General features: G+C 45.7%; 1 protein-coding gene across 1 annotated transcript in view; it reads left to right on the top strand.

Moving 5' to 3' along the window:
• Window positions 1–21,282, top strand: part of NLRP9 (NLR family pyrin domain containing 9) — a 49,121-nt gene that overhangs the window by 18,044 nt on the left and 9,795 nt on the right. Inside the window, exons 4-7 of the mRNA XM_034639489.1 lie at window positions 8,039–8,346; window positions 10,427–11,987; window positions 13,421–13,582; window positions 20,770–20,937. Of these exons, the coding sequence (XP_034495380.1) occupies window positions 8,039–8,346; window positions 10,427–11,987; window positions 13,421–13,582; window positions 20,770–20,937 (2,199 nt within the window). The remainder of the gene's footprint in view (window positions 1–8,038; window positions 8,347–10,426; window positions 11,988–13,420; window positions 13,583–20,769; window positions 20,938–21,282) is intronic.

Genomic DNA, 21,282 nt, shown 5'->3' with positions numbered 1-21,282 from the left:
TTTTATGTCTTCCTCAATATCTTTCAAAAGTGATCTATAGTTTCTAGGATATAGGTCCTTTACGTCTCTGGTTAAGTTAATTCCAAGGTAACGCATGGTTTTTGGTGTTATTGTAAATGGGATGGATTCCCTAATTTCTCTTTCTTCAGTCTCGTTATTCGTGTATAGAAATGCAACTGATTTCTGGGCATTGATTTTGTATCCTGCCACCTTACTGAATTGTTCTATAACTTCTAATAGTTTGGGAGTGGATTCCTTTGGGTTTTCCATATAGAGTATCATGTCATCTGCAAAGAGAGACAGTTTGACTTCTTCTTTGCCGATTTGGATACCTTTGATCCCTTTTTGTCTTCTGATTGCTGTTGCAAGGACTTCTAGTACTATGTTGAATAATAGTGGCGAGAGTGGGCATCCTTGTCGTGTTCCTGATCTTAAGGGAAAGGCTTCCAGCTTTTCCCCATTGAGAATAATGCTTGCAGTAGGCTTTTCATAGATGGCTTTTATGAGATTGAGAAATGTACCCTCTATTCCTACACTCTGAAGGGTTTTAATCAGGAAAGGATGCTGTATTTTGTCAAATGCTTTTTCTGCATCAATTGAGAGGATCATATGGTTCTTGAGTCTTTTCTTGTTGATATGATGTATCACATTGATTGATTTGCGAGTGTTGAACCATGCTTGCATCCCAGGTATGAATCCCACTTGGTCATGATGGATAATCCTTTTAATGTACTGTTGGATTCTATTAGCAAGGATCTTGTTGAGGATTTTGGCATCCATATTCATTAGAGAAATCGGTCTGTAATTCTCCTTTTTGAGGGGGTCTTTGCCTGGTTTGGGGATCAAGGTAATATTAGCCTCATAGAATGAGTTTGGTAGCTTTCCTTCTGTTTCTATTTTTTGAAATAGCTTTAGGAGAATAGGTATTATTTCTTCTTTGAATGTTTGGTAGAATTCCCCAGGAAAACCGTCTGGGCCTGGAGTTTTATTATTTGGAAGGTTGTTTATCACTGACTCAATTTCTTCATAGTTAATTGGCCTATTTAAGAAATCTATTTCTTCCTGTTTCAGTCTTGGTAGTTTATAGGTTTCCAGGAAGGCCTCCATCTCTTCCAGATTGTTTAGTTTTTTGGCATATAGCTGTTGATAAAAGTTTCTAATAATCCTTGCAATTTCAATGGTGCTGGTCGTGACCTCTCCCTTTTCAGTCATAATTTTAATAATCTCAGTCCTTTCTCTTTGTTTTTGGACAAGTTTTGCCAGTGGTCTATCAATTTTATGGATTCTCTCAAAGAACCAGCTTCTAGTCCTGTTGATCTGCTCTACTGTGGTTCTGGTCTCTAATTCATTGATTTCTGCTCTAATCTTGGTCAACTCCTTCCTTGTCAGTGGGTTAGGCCTGTCCCTCTGTTGCTGTTCCAGTTTCTTGAGGTGAGAATATAGAAACTGCATTTTAGATTTTTCTATTCTTTTGAGTGAGGCTTGGATGGCTATGTATTTCCCCCTTAGGACTGCCTTTGCAGTATCCCATAGGTTTTGGACCGTTGTGTATTCATTCTCGTTGGTCTCCATAAATTGTTTAATTTGTTTTTTGATTTCCTGGTTTATCGAGTCATTCTTGAGCAGGATGGTTCTTAGCCTCCAAGTGTTTGAGTTTCTTCCAGGTTTTTCCTTGTGGTTGAGTTCCAATTTCAGAGCGTTGTGGTCTGAGAATATGCAGGGGATAATTTCAATCTTTTGGTATTGGCTGAGACCTGTTTTGTGTCCCAGAGCATGATCTATTCTTGAGAATGTTCCATGGGCATTTGAATAGAATGAGTATTCTTTGGTTCTGGGGTGTAGTGTTCTATATATATCTATGAGGTCCAACTCGTCGAGTATGGCATTCAAAGCCTTTGATTCTTTGCTTAGTTTTTGCCAGGGTGTTCTGTCTATTTCTGATAGTGGGGTGTTGAGGTCCCCTACTATTACTGTGTTCTTATCTATATGTCTCTTTATTTTGGTTAAGAGTTGGCTTGTGTATCTTGCTGCTCCCCTGTTGGGGGCATATATATTAATAATTGTCATATCCACTTGTTGAATACTTCCTTTAAGAATAATATAGTGCCCTTCTGTATCTCTCTCTATGGCCTCTAGTTTAAAATCCAGTCTATCTGATATGAGAATTGCTACTCCAGCTTTCTTTTGAGGTCCATTTGCGTGGAAGATGGTACTCCATCCCCTTACTCTAAGTCTGAATGCATCTTTGGGTTCAAAATGAGTCTCTTGTAGACAGCAAATGGATGGGTCATGTCTTTTTATCCAATCTGCAACCCTGTGGCGTTTTATGGGAGAGTTTAAGCCATTTAGATTGATAGAGATTATTGACAGATATGATTTTAATGATGCCATTTCTCTTTAAAGTCTTTGTATCGGTTGTGACTTGCTGCTCTGTATCACTCTTGGGGCCTTTTTACCTTTATAGAGCCCCCCTTAATATCTCCTGTAGGGCTGGTTTCGTGGTTACGAAATTGGTTAATGATTGGCGATTTTGGAACGTCTTTATTTCTCCATCAATTCTGAATGACAGCTTTGCTGGATAAAGGATCCTTGGCTGCATGTTTTTCTCTGAAAGAGCTTTAAAAATGCCCCCCCAAGCCTTTCTCTCATTCCAGGTCTCTGTAGACAGGTCTGACGTAATCCTGATACCTTTGCCTTGGTACGTGAGAAATTTCTTTGCCCTGGCCGCTTTCAATACTGTATCCTTGGATCTAATATTTGCGAATTGCACTATGACATGCCGTGGCGTAGGTTTGTCCTGGTTGAGCTTGGATGGGGTCCTCTCTGCCTCTTGGACACGAATGCTTGTTTCCCTTGCTAGATTAGGGAAGTTTTCAGCTACAATTTGTTCAAATATCTCTTCTAGACCTCTGTTTTTCTCCACCCCTTCAGGGATGCCGATGATTCTGACATTGGATCGTTTCATAGAGTCAGTAATCTCCCGTAATCTACATTCGTGGGCGTGGATTTTTTTAAGACCAGCTTCTATTTTCGTTTTTTCTTCTACTAACCCATCCTCCAATTCGTTAATGTGTTCCTCTGCCTCGGTGACCCTGGCCGTCAGAGCCTCTATTTTTGACTGCATTTGGCTCATAGAATTTTTAATTTCTGTCAGATTCGCTCTCATTTCTGCCCTTAGGGATTCTATATTCTCAGCAACGCTTTCTCTGATGCTTTTTTCAAGTTTACTCATCATCTTGACCATTGTTGCTCTGAATTCCATTTCTGATAATTGGGATACATCCATATGTATTAATTCTGTGGCCGAGGCCAATTCTGTGGCAGAGGCCACAGACTCATTATCTTTTCTTTGCTGGGGGGGACTTCTCCTTCTCGTCATTCTGATGAAGAGAGATTGCAGGGTTGTCCAGAGCCCAAGTGTTGACTGGGACCCAGGCCGTGCGCCCTTGTTTTATAGAGATCTTAGGGATGTGGGCTTCTTCCTTAAAGAGTTTATTTATTTATTTGAGAGAGAGAGAGACAGTCAGCAAGAAAGGGAACCCAAGCAGAGGAGTGGGAGAGGAAGAAGCAGGTTCCCGGTGGAGAAGCCCGATGAGGGACTCCTTTCCGGAACGTTGTAAACACACCCTAATCCGAAGACAGGTGCTTGGTGACTGCGCCACTCAGACGCTCTGGGTTGTGGTCTTCTTGTTTTTTCAGCCTGCCTTCTGGGGGAGGGGCCTGCCACCGGTACTCAGGAAACACTGTTTGGGTAGAGTCTCCGTGTCCCCTGTGAGGGGGGATGGGGATGGGCACCCTGTGAGCCGGTATTTCCGGGCTTTTGTTCTCTGGCGGCTTTCCCTGGCGGTTTGCTATGCCTCTTCTGAGAGAGCAGCAGCGGCTGAAATTCAGCCTCTGTCTCAGAACAGAGGGATCGCGGATCGTTCTCCACTGATGTTCTGGCCACTTTAACTCTGTTTCTGTTGGTGCTGCTCAACCCTGCAGCATCCCGGGCTGTGCGCCCCACACCCGGCGTCCCAGCCCTCACTTCCAGGGCCGGCACGTCTCTGTCCTTTGTGTTTCCAACCCCGCCNCGGTGGAGAAGCCCGATGAAGGACTCCTTACGGAGCGTTGTGATCACACCCTAATCCGAAGACAGGTGCTTGGTGACTGCGCCACTCAGGCGCTCCGGGTTGTGGGCTTCTTGATTTTTCAGCCTGCCTTCTGGGGGAGGGGCCTGCCTGCAGGTACTCAGAAAACCCTGTTTGGGTAGAGTCTCTGTGTCCCTTGCGAGGGGGGATGGGGATGGGCACCCTGTGAGCCGGTATTTCCGGGCTTTTGTTCTCTGGCGGCTTTCCCTGGCGGTTTGCTATGCCTCGAGAGCCAGAGCAGCAGTGGCCGAAATTCAGCCTCTGTCTCAGAACAGAGGGATCGTGGACCGTTCTCCACTGATGTTCTGGCCACTTTAACTCTGTTTCTGTTGGTGCTGCTCAACCCTGCAGCATCCCGGGCTGTGCGCCCCACACCCGGCGTCCCAGCCCTCACTTCCAGGGCCGGCACGTCTCTGTCCTTTGTGTTTCCAACCCCGCCAGCCGCCAGCCGCCCCGCGCATGCTCCCGGAGCTCCCGGTCTCAGTCTGGATCCAGTGAGCACACCGGAGTTCCGGAGCTCTGTGAGATGCTTGGTAGCACGCACCCCCGGCTCACGGTCTCAGTCTGCTGTCTCAAGGGTGCGGGTCCGTGGTCCGCCCGCTCCCCCGTGCAGGTGGTTACTGTTTCCCCGGGCCCTGACACGGCGGCTTCCTCCCCCTTCTGTTTATCTTCTGATATCTGTGCGCGGTTTCACGGCTCCCCGCTTTGTACCTCAATACTCAGCACTGGAGATGTTCATTTGTAGAGATCCAGATGTATCTTCCTGCTTCTCAGGCTGATTCCATGGATGTTCCTGCTGGTCTGGTACCTATCCAGCTCGACTCAGGGGACCGGCTGAAAAAGGGGTCCCCTACTCCTCCCCCTTCCCAACTTCTTGATTAACGTTTTATTTTGTTTGTCTCTCCTTGTTCAGAGACGTTTGGATGGTAAAACCACGAATATCTTCATGTCTGAAATGGTTGACTTTTATGCTTGAAGGGAAGATGTCACTTGGTAGAGGAGCCATGGTCAATAACTGTCTCATCCTTGGCAGGGCTCCTCTGTTTACTCTTCACTTATATTCAGTGTTGTCATTAAGGGTCCTCACAAACTAATTCCCGGTTAGACAGAAAATGATCTTCAGAGCATTGTTTGCGAATGTGCGTGCAGTGGTTATTAAAAATCAACTTGTTAAATAGTTTGAATATCTCCCTTTCTTGGTAGGAAACGACTTACATTTCTGGGAGTTTAGACCTGCATCATCTGGAATGATAGCCACTGGTTACATGTGATGACTGAGTACCTAGAATGTGTCCCATAAGCCTGAGGAACTGAACTTTTAACTTTAATTAATGCAAATTTTAACTTTAAAACTGATACTCCATTCAGTTTTCATTTTCTAAAGTTTTTTAAGGTTTGCTTGCTTGTTTGTTTATTTACTTATGTGATCTCTACCCCCAACATGGGGCTCGAACTCATGACCCTGAGATCAAGAGTCACATGCTCCACCAACTAGGCCAGCCAGGCACACTCCCTCCATTCAGTTTCTAGAAGGCTTATGTGTGTATGAGATAGCTCGGGTAGGAGAATTTACCTTTCTTTTGCTTATTTTATGAAACTTAAATAGAGGTCAAGTATTTCCGATGACAGTTTGGCATCTAAACTGAGATATTTAATGGATTTTGAAGACTTAGTATTAAAAGAAAAACAGGTAAAATATTTCATTGATTTTTTTCTTATAATAATTATTTTAATGAAGTATTTGAAACAATTTAAAGCATCTTTTCATTGATTTTTTTAAAAAGATTTTATTTATTTGACAGAGAGTACAAGCAGGAGGGGTAGCAGGCAGAGGGAGAGGGAGAAGCAGACTCCCTGCTGAGCAGAGAGCCCGATGTGGGGCTCAATCCCAGGACCTTGAGATCATGACCTGAGCTGAAGGCAGACGCTTCACCAGCTGAACCACCCAGGTGGCCCTAAGTTTTTTAAAAAATATCGTTTACTGGGTGCCTGGCTGGCTCAGTTGGAAGAGCATCCAAGTCTGATCTTGGGGTTGTGAGTTCAAGGCCCACATTGGGGGTAGAGATTGCTTAATAAATAAAACTTAAAAAAATATTGTTTACATGTTGAATTGATATTTTAGATAGACTAGGTTAAATAGTATTAAAATTAATTCTCCCCGTTTGTGGGAGAATTTTAATGTGTCTACTCAAAAATTTAAAATTACAAGCAAGGCTCACATTCTATTGCCATTGGGCAGTACTCCTCTAGACTCTAGATTTTTCTTCTTTATCTTTGAAATTGAAGTTCATACGATGTAGTATTCTATTTTTCCCTTAACACTTGGCAAAATCTTTTATCCTAAAGATGCAAATCTGTTTTTCAGATCTGGAAAACTTTCTTCCATGAATTATTTCTTTCTTGTTTTTTCCTCTGTTCTTCTTTTTGTTTTTGTTTTTCTTTTCTTTTTTGTTTTTTAAGATTTTATTTATTTATTTGACAGAGAGACAGCCAGCGAGAGAGGGAACACAAGCAGGGGGAGTGGGAGAGGAAGAAGCAGGCTCCCAGCAGGGTAGGGAGCCTGATGCGGGGCTCAATCCCAGAACACCGGGATAATGACCTGAGCCAAAGGCAGACACTTAACGACTGAGCCACCCAGGCGCCCCTGTTTTTCTTTTCTTTGGCACTTTAATAAGATGGATGTTGGAATTTCTAGAGCTATTAACAGTATCTTAACATTTCATCCTTTCTCTTTGTGCTGAGTGCTGTTTGAAATGTATTTCCTCAGCCCGTCGTTGAGATGGCCGTCCAGAGTTCCTTCTTTCTGTCCAGGAGTACAGCATATAAGCTCGAGTGCCTTGGGATTCATCTTCTCCTGCTCTTGTTTTGAAATTTGGATTCCCCCCCCTTAGTCACAGCTCCCTATCTTGCAGGGATTCAGCAAAACATTCACGCACCATAAGACATAGCTTTAGGTTTTTGATCTATCTATCTATCTATATGTATGTATATTTTTAAAGATTTTATTTATTTATGCGACAGAGATAGAGACAGCCAGCTAGAGAGGGAACACAAGCAGGGGGAGTGGGAGAGGAAGAGGCAGGCTCATAGCGGAGGAGCCTGATGTGGGGCTCGATCCCATAACACCGGGATCACGCCCTGAGACGAAGGCAGACGCTTAATGACTGTGCCACCCAGGCGCCCCTTGATATATATATTTTTAAGATTTTACTTATTTATTTGAGAGAGAGAGAGAGAGAGAGAGAGAGAGAGAGCATGAGTGAGCACGAGCAGGGGTGAGAGGTAGAGGGAGAAGCAGACTCCCCCCTGAGCAGGAAGCCTGATTCAGGACTCCATCCCAGGACCCTGAGATCACGACCTAAGCTGCAGGCAGATGCTTAACTGACACCCAGGCACTCCAGGTTTTTGTTATTTAAAAGTCTTTATAACTTTAGTAAGCCAGGTCAGAAACTGCTCTCCTTTAAGGAATGTTCAGTGAACATGGTCTTTTGAACCTCAGCTAGAAGATCCCATAGTGACACAAGTCAACAGTCAGCTTTTCTCAGAAGGGTCCCCAGAGATCTACAGCGGCGGGCACAAGGATAGAACTGGCCTAACTCCTTCTTCCATGACGCGCTGATAAAATTCAACGCTTTATTAAATGGTTTTAGGTAATTACACTTCTCCCTGCCAACTGGTTTAGTGCAAACTACATTTTTAGTTGCTAGCACTGAATTCATGTGTATGGCCATGGAATGAAGAGGAAGGATGAAGTGCCCTCCCCTAATGAAGCTGGCCAGATATGTTTCAAGCAGGAAATGCCGGGTCTCCATAATCTTAAATCACTGCTGAGATTTATCTCTGTAATCACATCATTCTCCCTTGGCTGCTACTTATTCCTTGTTTTTAGAGATTTCTTTCCTCTGGAGATTTCCAGGCTCACACTCCCAGGACAAGATGTCTGAATCCTTTTTTACGGACTTTGGCTTGCTGTGGTACCTGGAGGAGCTCAGAAAGGAAGAGTTCTGGAAATTTAAGGAGCTCCTCAGACAAGAGCCTTTGCAACTTGACCTCAAGCCTATCCCATGGACTGAGTTAAAGAAGGCTTCACGAGAGGATCTAGCGAAGTTGTTGGACAAGCATTACCCAGGAAAGTGGGCATGGGAGGTGACCCTGAACCTATTTCTACAGATCGATCGGCGTGACCTCTGGACAAAGGCTCAAGAGGAGATCAGAAGTAAGTGTAGGGTGAAGGGGCAGGGGCCTATGGAGGAAGGTTGGTCTGCTGCCAGCTTATAAGAATGAAGGTGATATTATTGAGTTAGTGGCCTTCCTCCATCAGTTGAGAATGTGTTGTGGGTTAAGGGAGCCTTGGAGGTCATGGAGGAATTGCAAGCGAACTCTGGTCATACGTGGGCTAGTGATGGACCGTGGTTGGGTGGTGTCCTGCTCATCTAAGGGGTGTCTCCCTTTTTCCTGTCCAAAGCATAGCCCGAGGGATGACCTGGGACTTTGTGCCTACATCACTAGGTATGCTGAGATCGAGTTCCGTTACGGTAGTCGACTGTCCTTTTGACCAGACCACCAGGGGTGATGAGGCAGAATCCTATAATTAGGAAATAACTATAGAGAGAGCCCCCCCCCCCAGCGAGCACTTCCGATGCCTCAGGTCCTTTTACTCCCACCACTACCCTGAGGTTTACGAATGGAAAAACCATGGTCCCAGCATCATTCCCTCATGGTAGATGGCTATTGCAGCAGGGACAGATATGACTCCAAATCAGTTATTTTTTGACTTATTGATGGGATTTACACCCTCTGCTGGGAGGATAATTTTTTTTTTAAATGGGGAAATAGGTTGAATTGTAAATCCTGGCAAACAAAGAGACAAACTGTCAGACAAGTCATTTTTAAAAATTCACCTTTAATACAGTCACTGAAGGCTGTAGGATGTTTGCCCAATTTTACATGTTATTCTCTCATTGATTTCTGTCTATTTGTGGGAGTAGACATTCTGTTCTGATAAGCTGAGATTCAGAAGAATCGTAATGGCCCTAAAGTCTCACCGTGCAAGTAGTTGGACCGAGGCGCGTCTCCTGGCTGTGGACACATGCGTAATGGCTGGACTGCTCACCAGGGCAGTTCCTGAGCAGCAAGCCACTGTTAGGTCAGCTTGCCACACGCCCATAAATTTGGTCTGAAAGGACATAATGAGCCCTGATGGATTTAGAGGGGTCATTGCTACCACACAACAGGAACACAAGATTCATGCTCATGTCCATTCCTCTTGTCCCTTGACTCTCTCGGGGTGGGGGCGGGTGGGCTTTGGAGACGAGCTCAGGCAGATCCGTGTCATAGGAACCCAGAGAGTCAGAGATCCTGATCTTGTGTAATGCCTGCTGACCGTCCTGTCCCCTGCCCTCCAGAGACAGATACTAGCTTTATGACCCTAGCATGTCTCTGCAGAGTGAGAGACCTCTCTGAATTTCTGCAAAGGGGAAAGAAAGACCTGTTCTTAGAAACAAATCTTCCTTTACCCCAGAGAGAGGAAGGACCATTGCTACATCCTAAGAATGTTTTCTAGTCCTATATCCTTGAACAAAACCATCAACGCCCCTTGCTTGGAAGACATGCAGAAATTCCTTGCCCAGTGTGGCGTGTGTTTCTCTGGTACAGGACATGATCCTTGGCCACTTGTGTGATGTGTTGCCTTGAACACGGAAGGTACATCATAAGGGTGGGTTGAATGAACGATGGTTCAGGGGTCGGTTTCTGAAATTAACCTGCGGTCAGCATGGTGGAACAGAAATCGCTTATGGTTTCAAGTCAGACAGATGTCAGACAGACACCTGACCCCGATATTTATTCACTAGTGCAAATTAATCAAGTGATACATTCTGCCAAGACCTTTTTGGTAAAGTGCGAGTAGAATGAGTCTTGGTGGGTTACTGACATGGAAGACACGGTATGGTAGGAACATCCTCAGCCCTGGTTCCTGGCTGGCACTCAGTCCATGATAGTGCCTATGGATTCTTTACTGGGGAGATGCGACCACCCCCCTTCTGGTTGGGAATGTAATTCTGAAGCATTCACACTGTGTAGCCTGTAACTCTGAGACAGGCTTCCAGTTCGCATCAGGCGTTTCCATGGACATGATTTTAGACGGATTATGGTCCTAACGAAAACTAAGTTAATCAGTGTGGTCATCCGTGGACACGCAGTCTTCACTCACGTGCTCAAGTAAATCTCTAGGGGTCATTCTGAGTGCCAATGACTATGCTTTGTAATCGTCTGGTATTCTCTCCCTGTGAATTCAGATAAACCAAACCCATACAGAAATCACATGAAGGAAAAATTCCGTCTCATATGGGAAAAGGAAACCTGCCTTCCGGTTCCCAGTGATTTCTACAAAGAAATCACAAAGCGTGAGTATGAGAAGCTGTGTGCCGCATATCACGCCAGCCAGGCAGGCGAGCCCTCACCCACTGTGGTCTTGCAAGGCCCAGAAGGAATCGGAAAAACAACGCTTTTGAGAAAAGTGATGCTGGAATGGGCAGAGGGGAACCTGTGGAAGGACAGATTCACGTTTATCTTCTTCCTCAATGGCTGTGAAATGAACGCTATTACCGAGACCAGCTTAGTGGAGCTCATCTCCAGGGACTGGCCTCCGTCTTCAGACCACATCGAGGGCATCTTTTCTCAGCCGGAGAGGATCCTGTTCATTATGGATAGCCTCGAGGAACTGAGATTTGACTTGGAGCTTACAACTCAGTTGTGCGATGACCAGAGGCAGCGACAGCCAACGCAGATCATCCTGAGTAGTTTGCTGCGGAAGAAAATGCTTCCACAGTCTTCCCTGCTTATCGCCTTAGGAACAGTGGGCATGAGAAAAAATTATTTCCTGTTGCAGTGTCCAAAATACATAACCCTCTCAGGACTCTCTGAACACGAAAGGAAGCTGTATTTCTACCATTTCTTCCGCGAGAGGAGCAAAGCCCTGAAAGCCTTCAGTTTTGTGCGGGGCAATGTGCCGCTCTTTCTCTTCTGTCATAATCCGCTCATATGCTGGCTGATCTGTACCTGTGTGAAATGGCAGCTGGAGAAAGGAGAAGACCTCAGGATTGTGTCCGAAAGCACCACTTCTCTGTATGCGTCCTTTTTTATTAGTGTATTCAAATCAAGAAACGAGAACTGTCCACCGAAGCAGAGCAGAGCCCGTCTGAAAGGCCTGTGTACCTTGGCTGCAGAGGGAATGTGGACTCGCGTGTTCGTGTTTGGCCGTGGGGACCTCCGGAGGAATGGGGTGTCTGAGTCCGATGCCTTGATGTGGGTGAGCACGAGACTCCTTCAAAGGAACGGAGAATGCTTTACCTTCACGCATGTGTGCCTGCAACAGTTTTGTGCCTCCATGTTCTATCTGCTCAAAGAACCCAAGGACGGTGCTCACCCGGCCATTGGAAGCGTGACCCAGCTGGTAACAGCAGGCGTGAGTCAGGTCCAGGGCCGCTTGTCCCAGATGGTAACATTCTTGTTTGCATTTTCAACTGAAAAAATAACCAACATGCTGGAGACATCCTTTGGTTTTCTCCTGTCCAAAGAGATAAAGCAGGAAATAATCCAATGTCTTAAAAGTTTGAGTGGGTGTAACCCCGATCAGAAGGCGGTGAATTTCCAGGAATTGTTCAGCGCTTTGTTTGAGACCCATGAGAAAGAGTTTGTAAAGCAAGTGATGGATTTCTTTGAGGAAGTCAGTATTTATATTGGTAACACGGAAGACTTGGTGATATCTGCATTCTGCCTAAAACATTGCCAAAATCTGCAGAAACTTCACCTGTGTATAGAAAATGTCTTCTCAGATGACTCTGAATCCAGCACAAAGTGAGTCCATCTATAATCTCTCCCACCCGCCATGCCACACACACCGTACTTGTCACTTGTCTCAGGTCCCAATGGGTCCTTCATGGATCCTTGACTTAGAGACAACATGGCTTTTGTACTCAGACTTTAATTCGGTTCTGGCTCTGCCTTCTGCTGGCTGTGTCACCACGAGCAGTAACTTCTTAAGTTTTTCTATCTGTATAAAGAAGGGTGACACTTTACCTACTTCATAGGGCCCGTCTGCGGTGGAAAGGTAAGCAGCTTTTATTGTTGCCATGAGTATGCTCCCCCCGCCCCCCCAGCATTTGAGCGTATCCACCAGGAAGGGACTCTTGGAAGCTTATGAGTGGTTTCCTTGGGCTTTTCCTCTTTGCTGGTCTAACCTGTATCTTTTCACTAGCTGGTTCAGATTAACAGCTCGCACTTCGGATCTCGAATATATATCACCTTTCATGATCACATTTTTAGTTTTTTTTTTTTAAAGATTTTATTTATTTATTCGACAGAGATAGAGACAGCCAGCGAGAGAGGGAACACAAGCAGGGGGGGTGGGAGAGGAAGAAGCAGGCTCATAGCGGAGGAGCCTGATGTGGGGCTCGATCCCATAACGCCGGGATCACGCCCTGAGGCAAAGGCAGACGCTTAACTGCTGTGCCACCCAGGTGCCCCCACATTTTTAGTTTTTTAAATTGAGGTATAACCGACACACAACATTATGTGAGTTTCAGGTGCACAACACCACGATTCAGTATTTGTATAAGTTGCAAAATGATCACCACGATATGTCTAGTTAACAGCCCTCACCAGTAGTTACACTATTTTTTTTCTTGTGAGGACAACTTTTTTTTTTTTAAGTAAACTTTTTACCCCCTGTGGGGCTCGAACTCATGACCCCAAGATCCAGAGTTGCATGGTCTTCCGACTGAGCCAGCCAGGCGCCCCATGATGCGAACTTAAGATCTGCTCTCTCAGCAGCTTTCAAATATGTAATACAGTATTATTAACTACAGTCACCAGGCTGTCCATCACACCCCCATGGCTTTATTTCATACCTGCGTGTTCATAGTTTTGGATGTAGTTCTCCATTTCACTGGTTGATCAGCAAATATCAACCTTCATTTACACAACAACCAAGCATTGTCACCTAAAGGAGGAAGAAGTGGAGACTGGATACGGTTGAGTAGCTTGTCCAGAGTCACATAGCTAATAAATGGTTCAATTGGGGTTTGATCCCGATGGCTCTGGCATCAGGGTCCATTTCCTTAACCACTAGGCCTCATTGACTCAGGGTACCTGGCTGCCCCTCTCCTTGTCCAGGTGTGGGTTCCGTCCGTCAGCTTTGAGGGGCCCTCGGAATGGCGTTCTGCTTGTTTTGTGAATGAGTTGAGTTGCTTCGAGCCACCGGAGAGTCACTGTCTTTGTTCTCCCCGTAGTCTCAGTAAGAAGCTCTCCTTCTGGCAAGACCTTTGCTCTGCGTTCACCACCAGCAAGAACTTCCAGATGTTAGATTTGGACAACTGTACTTTCAGTGAGGCCTCCCTGGCGATTCTCTGTAAAGCTCTGGCTCAGCCCGTTTGTAAACTCGAAAAGTTCATGTAAGTTGGATGTTAACCTGTTCTTTAAATAACTTTCATTCTTTCTACTCTGGCTTTTTTGGAAAGACCAGTATGTGAGTGCAGGGCTACAATCCAATGTCTCAAGAGAAGTTTTGGAGCACTTTCCCTGATACCCACTTTTTATTGAGCAAGAAGCAAACTGTTGGCAAATGGGGACTTCAGAACCAAACATGGCCAAGGGGCTCAGTCCGCTGTCCCCACAGGTTAGTTTCTAAGCACGAACGGGGAAGTGCTTGGTTTTCTGTGGTGGGTGGCTGCCAGAGAGCATTCCCCCTCTCAGCACACCAGCTCGCTTGCATGTAGCCTGTACATGGAAAGCTACAAGTTCATGCTGGCACGAAGAAAGCATAAGTCTTTAGACCAGAGTATGCATTTCAGGGACATCAGTCTTACGTTTGGGTTACATGACCATGTGTGTTTTGGTTTGGGGGTACATTTGGGGGGGTTTTCTCTAACATGTTTTTTTTTTTTTAAAGATTTTACTTATTTATTTGACAGAGAGAGAGACAGTCAGTGAGAGAGGGAACACAAGCAGGGGGAGTGGGAGAGGCAGGCTCACAGCGGAGAAGCCTGATGTGGGGCTCGATCCCATAACGCTGGGATCACGCCCTGAGCCGAAGGCAGACGCTTAACCGCTGTGCCACCCAGGCGCCCCTCTCTAACATGTTTTAAATGTAGTGGTTGGAGAGCTGCAGTGGGAATTTGGTGATACCTGTTGGGATGTTGTTAGGTGAATAGATGTTTCCCAGGTAACGAAGGTACCAATGGGAAGGTAGCCTTAAATTCATGAAGGAGAAAAATAATAAGAATACGCATAGAGACTAGGCAGCATTTATGAAACCGCCCTTTAGCACGGAGCTGCATCCTTGACGCACACTCATTACCTGTATTGTTTCCTTTTAATCTTCGAACGATCTCACCATCACCTTAATACAGATAATGTGCAGAAGCCCAGAGGAGCACGCTGCTGCTCCCTGGCACTTTGGGTATCTGGGTTTGCCTGGGCCATGCTCTTCTTTTCACCCTCAGAAGCTTATCTCTTTCAACTTAAATGTAACTCCTCCTTCAGCTCAAAGCTTTTTTTTTTAATTTTTATTTTTTTAAAGATTATTTATTTATTCTACAGAGAGAGAGACAGCCAGCGAGAAAGGGAACACAAGCAGGGGGAGTGGGAGAGGAAGAAGCAGGCTCATAGCGGAGGAGCCTGATGTGGGGCTCGATCCCATAACGCCGGGATCACGCCCTGAGCTGAAGGCAGACGCTTAACCGCTGTGCCACCCAGGTGCCCCAAAGCTTTTTTTTTTTTTAAAGATGTATTTCATTATTTGAGATGTGGGGGGCAGAGGGAGGGAGAATCTCAAGCAGACTCCCTGCTGAGCATGGAGCCCAAAGTGGGGCTTGATCCAAGGACCCTGGGATTATGACCTGAGCTGAAATCAAGAGTGGGCCACTTAACCTACTGGGCCACTGAGGTGCCCCAAAGCTCACTTCTTCATGGAAGATTTTCTATGCTCCCAAAGCACTTTCTAGATGTCTTTTTGGTCATAGTTACCACACATCTAATTATTGGCTGCTGTCTTTGTGCAGAAGAGTTAATGTAGCAGGTCAGAGATTGTTGTCCCTAGAAAATCCTGCTTACTGGGTTGGCCCTTGGGTGGCACATTGGAACTTGAATTTGGGGGAGAATTCCCACCACCCTAATTGATAAGAGGGGCTCACTGTTCCCATACTGTGTAAATAATGTGGTTTATGCTGAAGACTTGCTTTCCTTCTGTGTGAGTCTGAGATTTTGGCTCGTGCTGGGCAATGGGTGCCTCTGTGACCACTCCAATAAACCCCCTGGGTGCTGAGTCTCCAACAAGCATCCCTGGTAGATGACTTTTCACATGCATTGTCACAGTGCGTTGCTGGGGGGATTTAGCACGTCCAATGGTGACTCCATTGGCAAAGACCCTTGGAAGCTTGAGCCTTGTTTCCTCTGGATTTTGCCCTTATGCCTTTTTCCTTTGCCGATTTTGCTTTCTGTCTTTTCATGGTAATCAATCATAGGCATGAGTGCAACTATCTGCCAAGTCTTGTGGGTCCTAGCAGGTCATTGAAGCCAGGGAAGGTCTTGGGGACACAGTGTTTCTGTGTTGAGTACACCGCCATGATGGGAGAGATAACACCTCTGTCCTTTGTAGAGGCTCATTAAATACCTGTTGATTTCACATAAGGAAACCCACTGAGAAATGAACTGGTAAAGACCCCACACAGAGCAAAATGTGGATCGTTGCATTTTGTTTTCCTTTGGAAAACGTGTTAAAGTAGGGGACTGGTGTGCTCATAAAAGGGCTTTCAGCATGTGAATTTTAGTGCTAGATAGGAGGAAGAGTATAGCAAGGGAGAGGTTGTGAGTGGGCTTGAAAGTGAGAGGTCTGTCAGTGAATCAATTAAATAATTAATTAATTTTATTGGTGAATTTAGATGCAGTCAGTGTGATGACTGCATGAAGGTGATGAGTAATTCGAGGCATCCAGCTGAAGGCAAGAGTTAAAATGTGCATGTCTTCCCTCAGGTTGCAGAATGAGGAAGACAGTTCTCTTCATAGCGTGTGTGGAAACTGGTCAGTGGTATTAGACCTGCAGTTCTTTACCTTCATGTCACTGGATTCATTTTTAAGTGGTCAAACAAGACAGATGGCGGGTTTGGTCATTTGTCCCCCCCAATATCTCGCCATATGTCCTGGAATCAGAGGTAGTGTCCCTCCTCTTTCTTCTGTACACGAGATTTTTTTAAAAAATATTTTATTTATTTATTCGACAGAGATAGAGACAGCCAGGGAGAGAGGGAACACAAGCAGGGGGAGTGGGAGAGGAAGAAGCAGGCTCATAGCGGAAGAGCTTGATGTGGGGCTCGATCCCATAACACCAGGATCACGCCCTGAGCCGAAGGCAGATGCTTAACCGCTGTGCCACCCAGGCGCCCCATGTACACGAGATTTTAAAATAGTGTGATTGGGGGCGCCTGGGTGGCACAGTCGGTTTAGTGCCTGCCTTTAGCTCAGATCCTGGTCTCAGGGTCCTGAGATCGAGCCCCGCTTCTCCCTCTGCCCCTCCCCTCTGCTCGTGCTCTCTCTCATGCTCTCTCTCTCAAATAAATAAATAAAAACCTTAATCCCCCCCAAACAGTGTAATTGCTAGGATGAATAAAGAATGGGGAGCCTGGCTCATTCCCTGAACTTCAACTCCAATCTCTGTCCAGACATAGGGTTTGGGGAATGTTGGAGGTAATGGTATTTGGAATAGATCAGTCTGTCTGTGATTCCTTGGGCCATCCCCCTCCGTGAGCCAGGGAATCCATTTCTTTCTGTTAGTCTGTGCCGCCGCTAACCACCCACAACCAGCACCATTCACCTGGGATGGTTACTCCAATAACCTGCCTCAGTGTCTTGGATCCTGTTTTGTCTTCTGTCAATGTGTGTTTTCTTTCCTCCATACACAAGCCAGAGCAATCTTAAAAAGTAACATACACCTTAAAATCCTTCCCATGGTTTCCCATAACTAGGAAAAAAATTCCAATGGGTGTGAAGAGAAGAGCATGGCCATGTGGTCGATCCCTTCCTTCCCCCTGCTGCTGTCCTCACTACAAGCTGTGGCCTGAGGGTGGTGACTCTCTTTCAAGCCCTTGACCGAGCTCATTCCTGCTCAGAACCTTCGTTCTGGCTCTCCTCATTTCTAGACAGTGTTTCTCTAGACTTCCGCTTGGCAAGCTCTTCCAAATGCCTTCTCTGACCACCCCTTCCCCCAAACGGAGCAGCCCCTGCCCCAGTCACTCCATAACCACATCCTGCGTGCTCTTTTATGAAGTCGTGTCTTCCCCTTTGTCCTGCATGTCCCCTGAGCACGGGATACGTCCTGTGTGTGCCTGGTCCTGGACCATCCCATTCAGAGCTATACCCTCCACACACCCTGGCCCACGTTTGGAAGTCAGGATTTGCTGGATGAAGAGAGGGCACGGGCAGTTTGTGGTGGTTGGGTAGTCTAAGGATCATCCCTTAAGGCAGAAGATCTCGTGTCGATAAGTATCTGTATCTTTCCCCGGGAATGCCTTTGGAGCGCGGGTCTTTCTTCTGTGACTTACCCCCTCCCATCTTATACCACTGCTACCTCTCATGTAGGTATCACAAGACACCAGATTGTTACAGAAGAGTGTGTGCCTACTTTGGACAACTTTACTGAGTTCTTAGCTTATTCTTGCTTCTGTGTCTTGTTCTGTCCAGCTGAGCTCATTCTATGTCATTGTGTCCTTTGGCTTTTCCAAGAGGCTCTATGAGTCCAAAGTTGGAGTAAATTTGAGGCTAGCATCCTCTCCCATTTAATGGTACCCTTTAATGATGAGAATGCACATTGAGTATTTGAGATGCTTTTCCCTTATATCTTTGAGTCTATTGGTTTATTTCTTAAATCCAGCTTTGTAGAGTAGAGATTCCCCCCAGCTTTATGGAGGTGTAATTTCTGTATAATACTGTATTAGTTTTAGGCGTACACCATGGTGATTTGATAAATCTACACATTGTGAAGTGATCACCGTGATAAGTCTGGTCACCACTTCTCAGAGGGACACATTTTTTTTTCCTTTGGAACTTTAAGAGGGGCGCCTAGGTGGCTCCATCAGTTAGACCTCTGCCTACGGCTCAGGTCATGATCCTGGATCCCGGGATTGAGCCCCATATGGGCTCCCTGCTCAACAGGGAGACTGCTTCTCCCTCTGCCCCTTACCCTGCTCATGCTCTCTCTCTGTCTCTGTCTCTCTCAAATAAATAAATTAAATCTTTTAAAAAAGAGAAGTTTAGGGGCGCCTGGGTGGCTTAGTCATTAAGCATCTGCCTTCGGCTCAGGGCGTGATGCCAGGGTCCTGGGATCGAGCCCCACATCAGGCTCCTCCGCTAGGAGCCTGCTTCTTCCTCTCCCACTCCCCCTGCTTGTGCTCCCTCTCTCACTGGCTGTCTCTCTCTCTCTCTCTCTGTCAAATAAGTAAATAAAATCTTTAAAAAAAGAGAGAACTTTAAGAGAACTTGAAGATCTGCTCTCTTAGCAGCTTTCAAATATACAAGACAGTATTACTGACTGTAGTCACTGTGCTGTACATTATATTCCCAGGACTTATGTATCTTATAACTGGACGTTCCTATGTTTAGACCCCCTTTACCCCCCTCACACACCCCTCTGCCCCCACCTCTGACAGCCACCAATCTGTTCTCTGTATCTAGGAGTTAGTTTGTTTCTAGATTCCACATAAAAGTGGAAACACACAGTACTTGTCTTTCTCTGTCTGACTCATTTTATTTGCAGATACAGAGATTGATGCCATTTTCATTCTTGTTCAATTGTAGGTCATCTCTTTAAAAAAAAAATCTGTTGGTAGTGTTTCAGATTCTTCTTTATCCCTACTAGTTTACCAGTTTCAATAGAATGGGTTCCTTTAGGAAGTTTGTTTAATTTTCCTGGCACTTACTGGGACCCTTTCAATTGTAGAACTGACAAATGATTAATAAAGTAAATAATTTTGGGGAGTTGTGTTTAAGTTAAGGAAAACTGTCAGAATTGCTTACTTCTGCTCTAGTGGGGAGGTAAAAACTTGAAACCATTTGTCTTAATGTCATCAAGATAAACTTAGATTTTTATAGGGTTTGGACATAAAACTTTAAAAAAGATTAGCAAGTTAGGGCACCTGGGTGGTTCAGCTGGTGAAGCGTCTGCCTTCAGCTCAGGTCATGATCCCAGGGTCTTGGGATCGAGCCCCGCATCGGGCTCTCTGCTCAGTAGGGGAGCCGGGTTCTCCCTCTGCCGCTCCCCCTGTTTGTGTGCTCTCTATTGCTCACACTCTCTCAAATAAATAAGTAAAATCTTAAAAAGAAAAAGATTAGCAAGCTCTTCATACAGGTTTCTAGTGAAGTCACAGGAATAAGGGACTCCACACAGCGAATACGGTCAATGGTATTTGTTTTAAAGATTTAGGGAAAAGCACACATTTAGGGAATCCCTCTGCCAGAAATTGCCATAACGCATCCGGGCTGTCATTTCCCTCCTCCATCTGTTCTCCTCTGTCTCTGGCCAATTCATAATTCCCATGCTGGCGTTCCAGTGTGGTGCAATATTTGCTTGTTTTGATCTCGTTTCTCGAAGTTGACCGGGGGGGCGAGGGGAGAAGTCAGGAGCCATATTTTATGTGGCCTGTGTTTATGAGTACATATTAATGAATATAAAATATAAATATAAAACATATATGGCTTTTACAAATCAAAGCCAATGTGCATTTGTCCTGTTCCAGGCACCATAGTAACTTTAATTTACTTAATTAAATTAAATTTTATTTTTTTAAAAGACTACTTATTTATTTGACAGAGAGGGAGAAATAGCACATGCAGGGGGAGCAGCAGGCATAGGGAGAAGCAGACTCCTCACTGAGCAGGGAGCCCGGAGCTCGATCCCAGGACCCCGAGATCGTGACCTGAGCCAAAGGCAGACGTTTAACTGACTGATCCACGCAGGCGCCTCTAAATTTTAATTTTGTAACCGTCATGACACTGTTTCATGAAGAAACTAAGAAGTTAATCTGTATTTGCCCAACCTTGCAAAAGCAGGAGAAAAGCAAAAATGGGAATCCAGTTTTCTGTAACCCAGGAACCTGAGTCTTCAACAACCGCAGATACGGTCTTCTGTTTTTATTATTGTCGTCTCCTTTAGGGAAAAAAAATCCCGTGGTTTTTAAACAAATGGATCCTTTCTTTGGGAAGCACAGTCATGAGCATGAATTCAAACACTGCATCTCCCTCGTATGTCAGGCTCTGTGCTAGCCCTGCAGAGGCAAAGTGGCACAACCATAGTGTCCCCGTCCTGACGGTGATTAGAATTTAATATGGGATCCGTCTGGCTCGCCTCCCTTTTGGTGTGTGTGGTGCTATGCAGACGTGCAAGGACTAGGAGAAACAGGAGAGTGCCAAGCGGCCGAGTCTCTGCACGTGTCGTTGTCTGAAAATCCCAGAGAGAGAGATGTGTCGGTGGGGGTAAGCAGGTCTCTGACAGCGTTGTGAGCCTAAGCACGGCAGGCAGGACAGGATGCATGGTTTGTACTCCGTGCGTGGGCTCCATGGCCTGAGCCCACCGTTTCCCCATCTTTCGCAGGTACAATTTTGCTTCTCACCTTGGAAGTGGCCCCTACTTGCATAAGGCCGTTCTTCATAACCCTCATCTGAAACACCTGAACCTGCACGGCACGAGCCTGTCCCACGCAGACGTCGGGCAGCTGTGTGAGATGCTGAGGCACCCCAGGTGCAGCGTAGAAGAGCTGATGTAAGTCTCGGGTGGCCCGTGCTCGGGGATGCTTCTTGTCCAGCGCGGAATTTGCAGTTTGAATATGCCCATTTCTTTCCCGCATCAGCCTTTGTCTCTTACATCGAATACTTTCCATCTCCATCTCCAGACCTCTCAGGAGGTTTGTTCCAGCTTTCCTTTCTTTGGTGCTCCTGTGGACACCTGACCTGCCTGTTCTTGGTTCTGCCCTCAGCGCCAGCCATGCCAAAACCAGACTCCATTTTTTTTCCTCTGAAGATATTCAGAAAAACTTAAAATGAGAGCTCATATTAAATGATCACAAGGGTGCTCTTGTGAATCTGGTAGCTGACAACATGGGGGCTG

The sequence above is a fragment of the Ailuropoda melanoleuca genome, chromosome 12 (genome assembly GCF_002007445.2).
Source record: "Ailuropoda melanoleuca isolate Jingjing chromosome 12, ASM200744v2, whole genome shotgun sequence".
Classification (NCBI taxonomy): domain Eukaryota; kingdom Metazoa; phylum Chordata; class Mammalia; order Carnivora; family Ursidae; genus Ailuropoda; species Ailuropoda melanoleuca.
The sequence above is the reverse complement of the archived record's forward strand: the minus strand, read 5'-3'. Positions and strand labels throughout refer to the sequence as shown.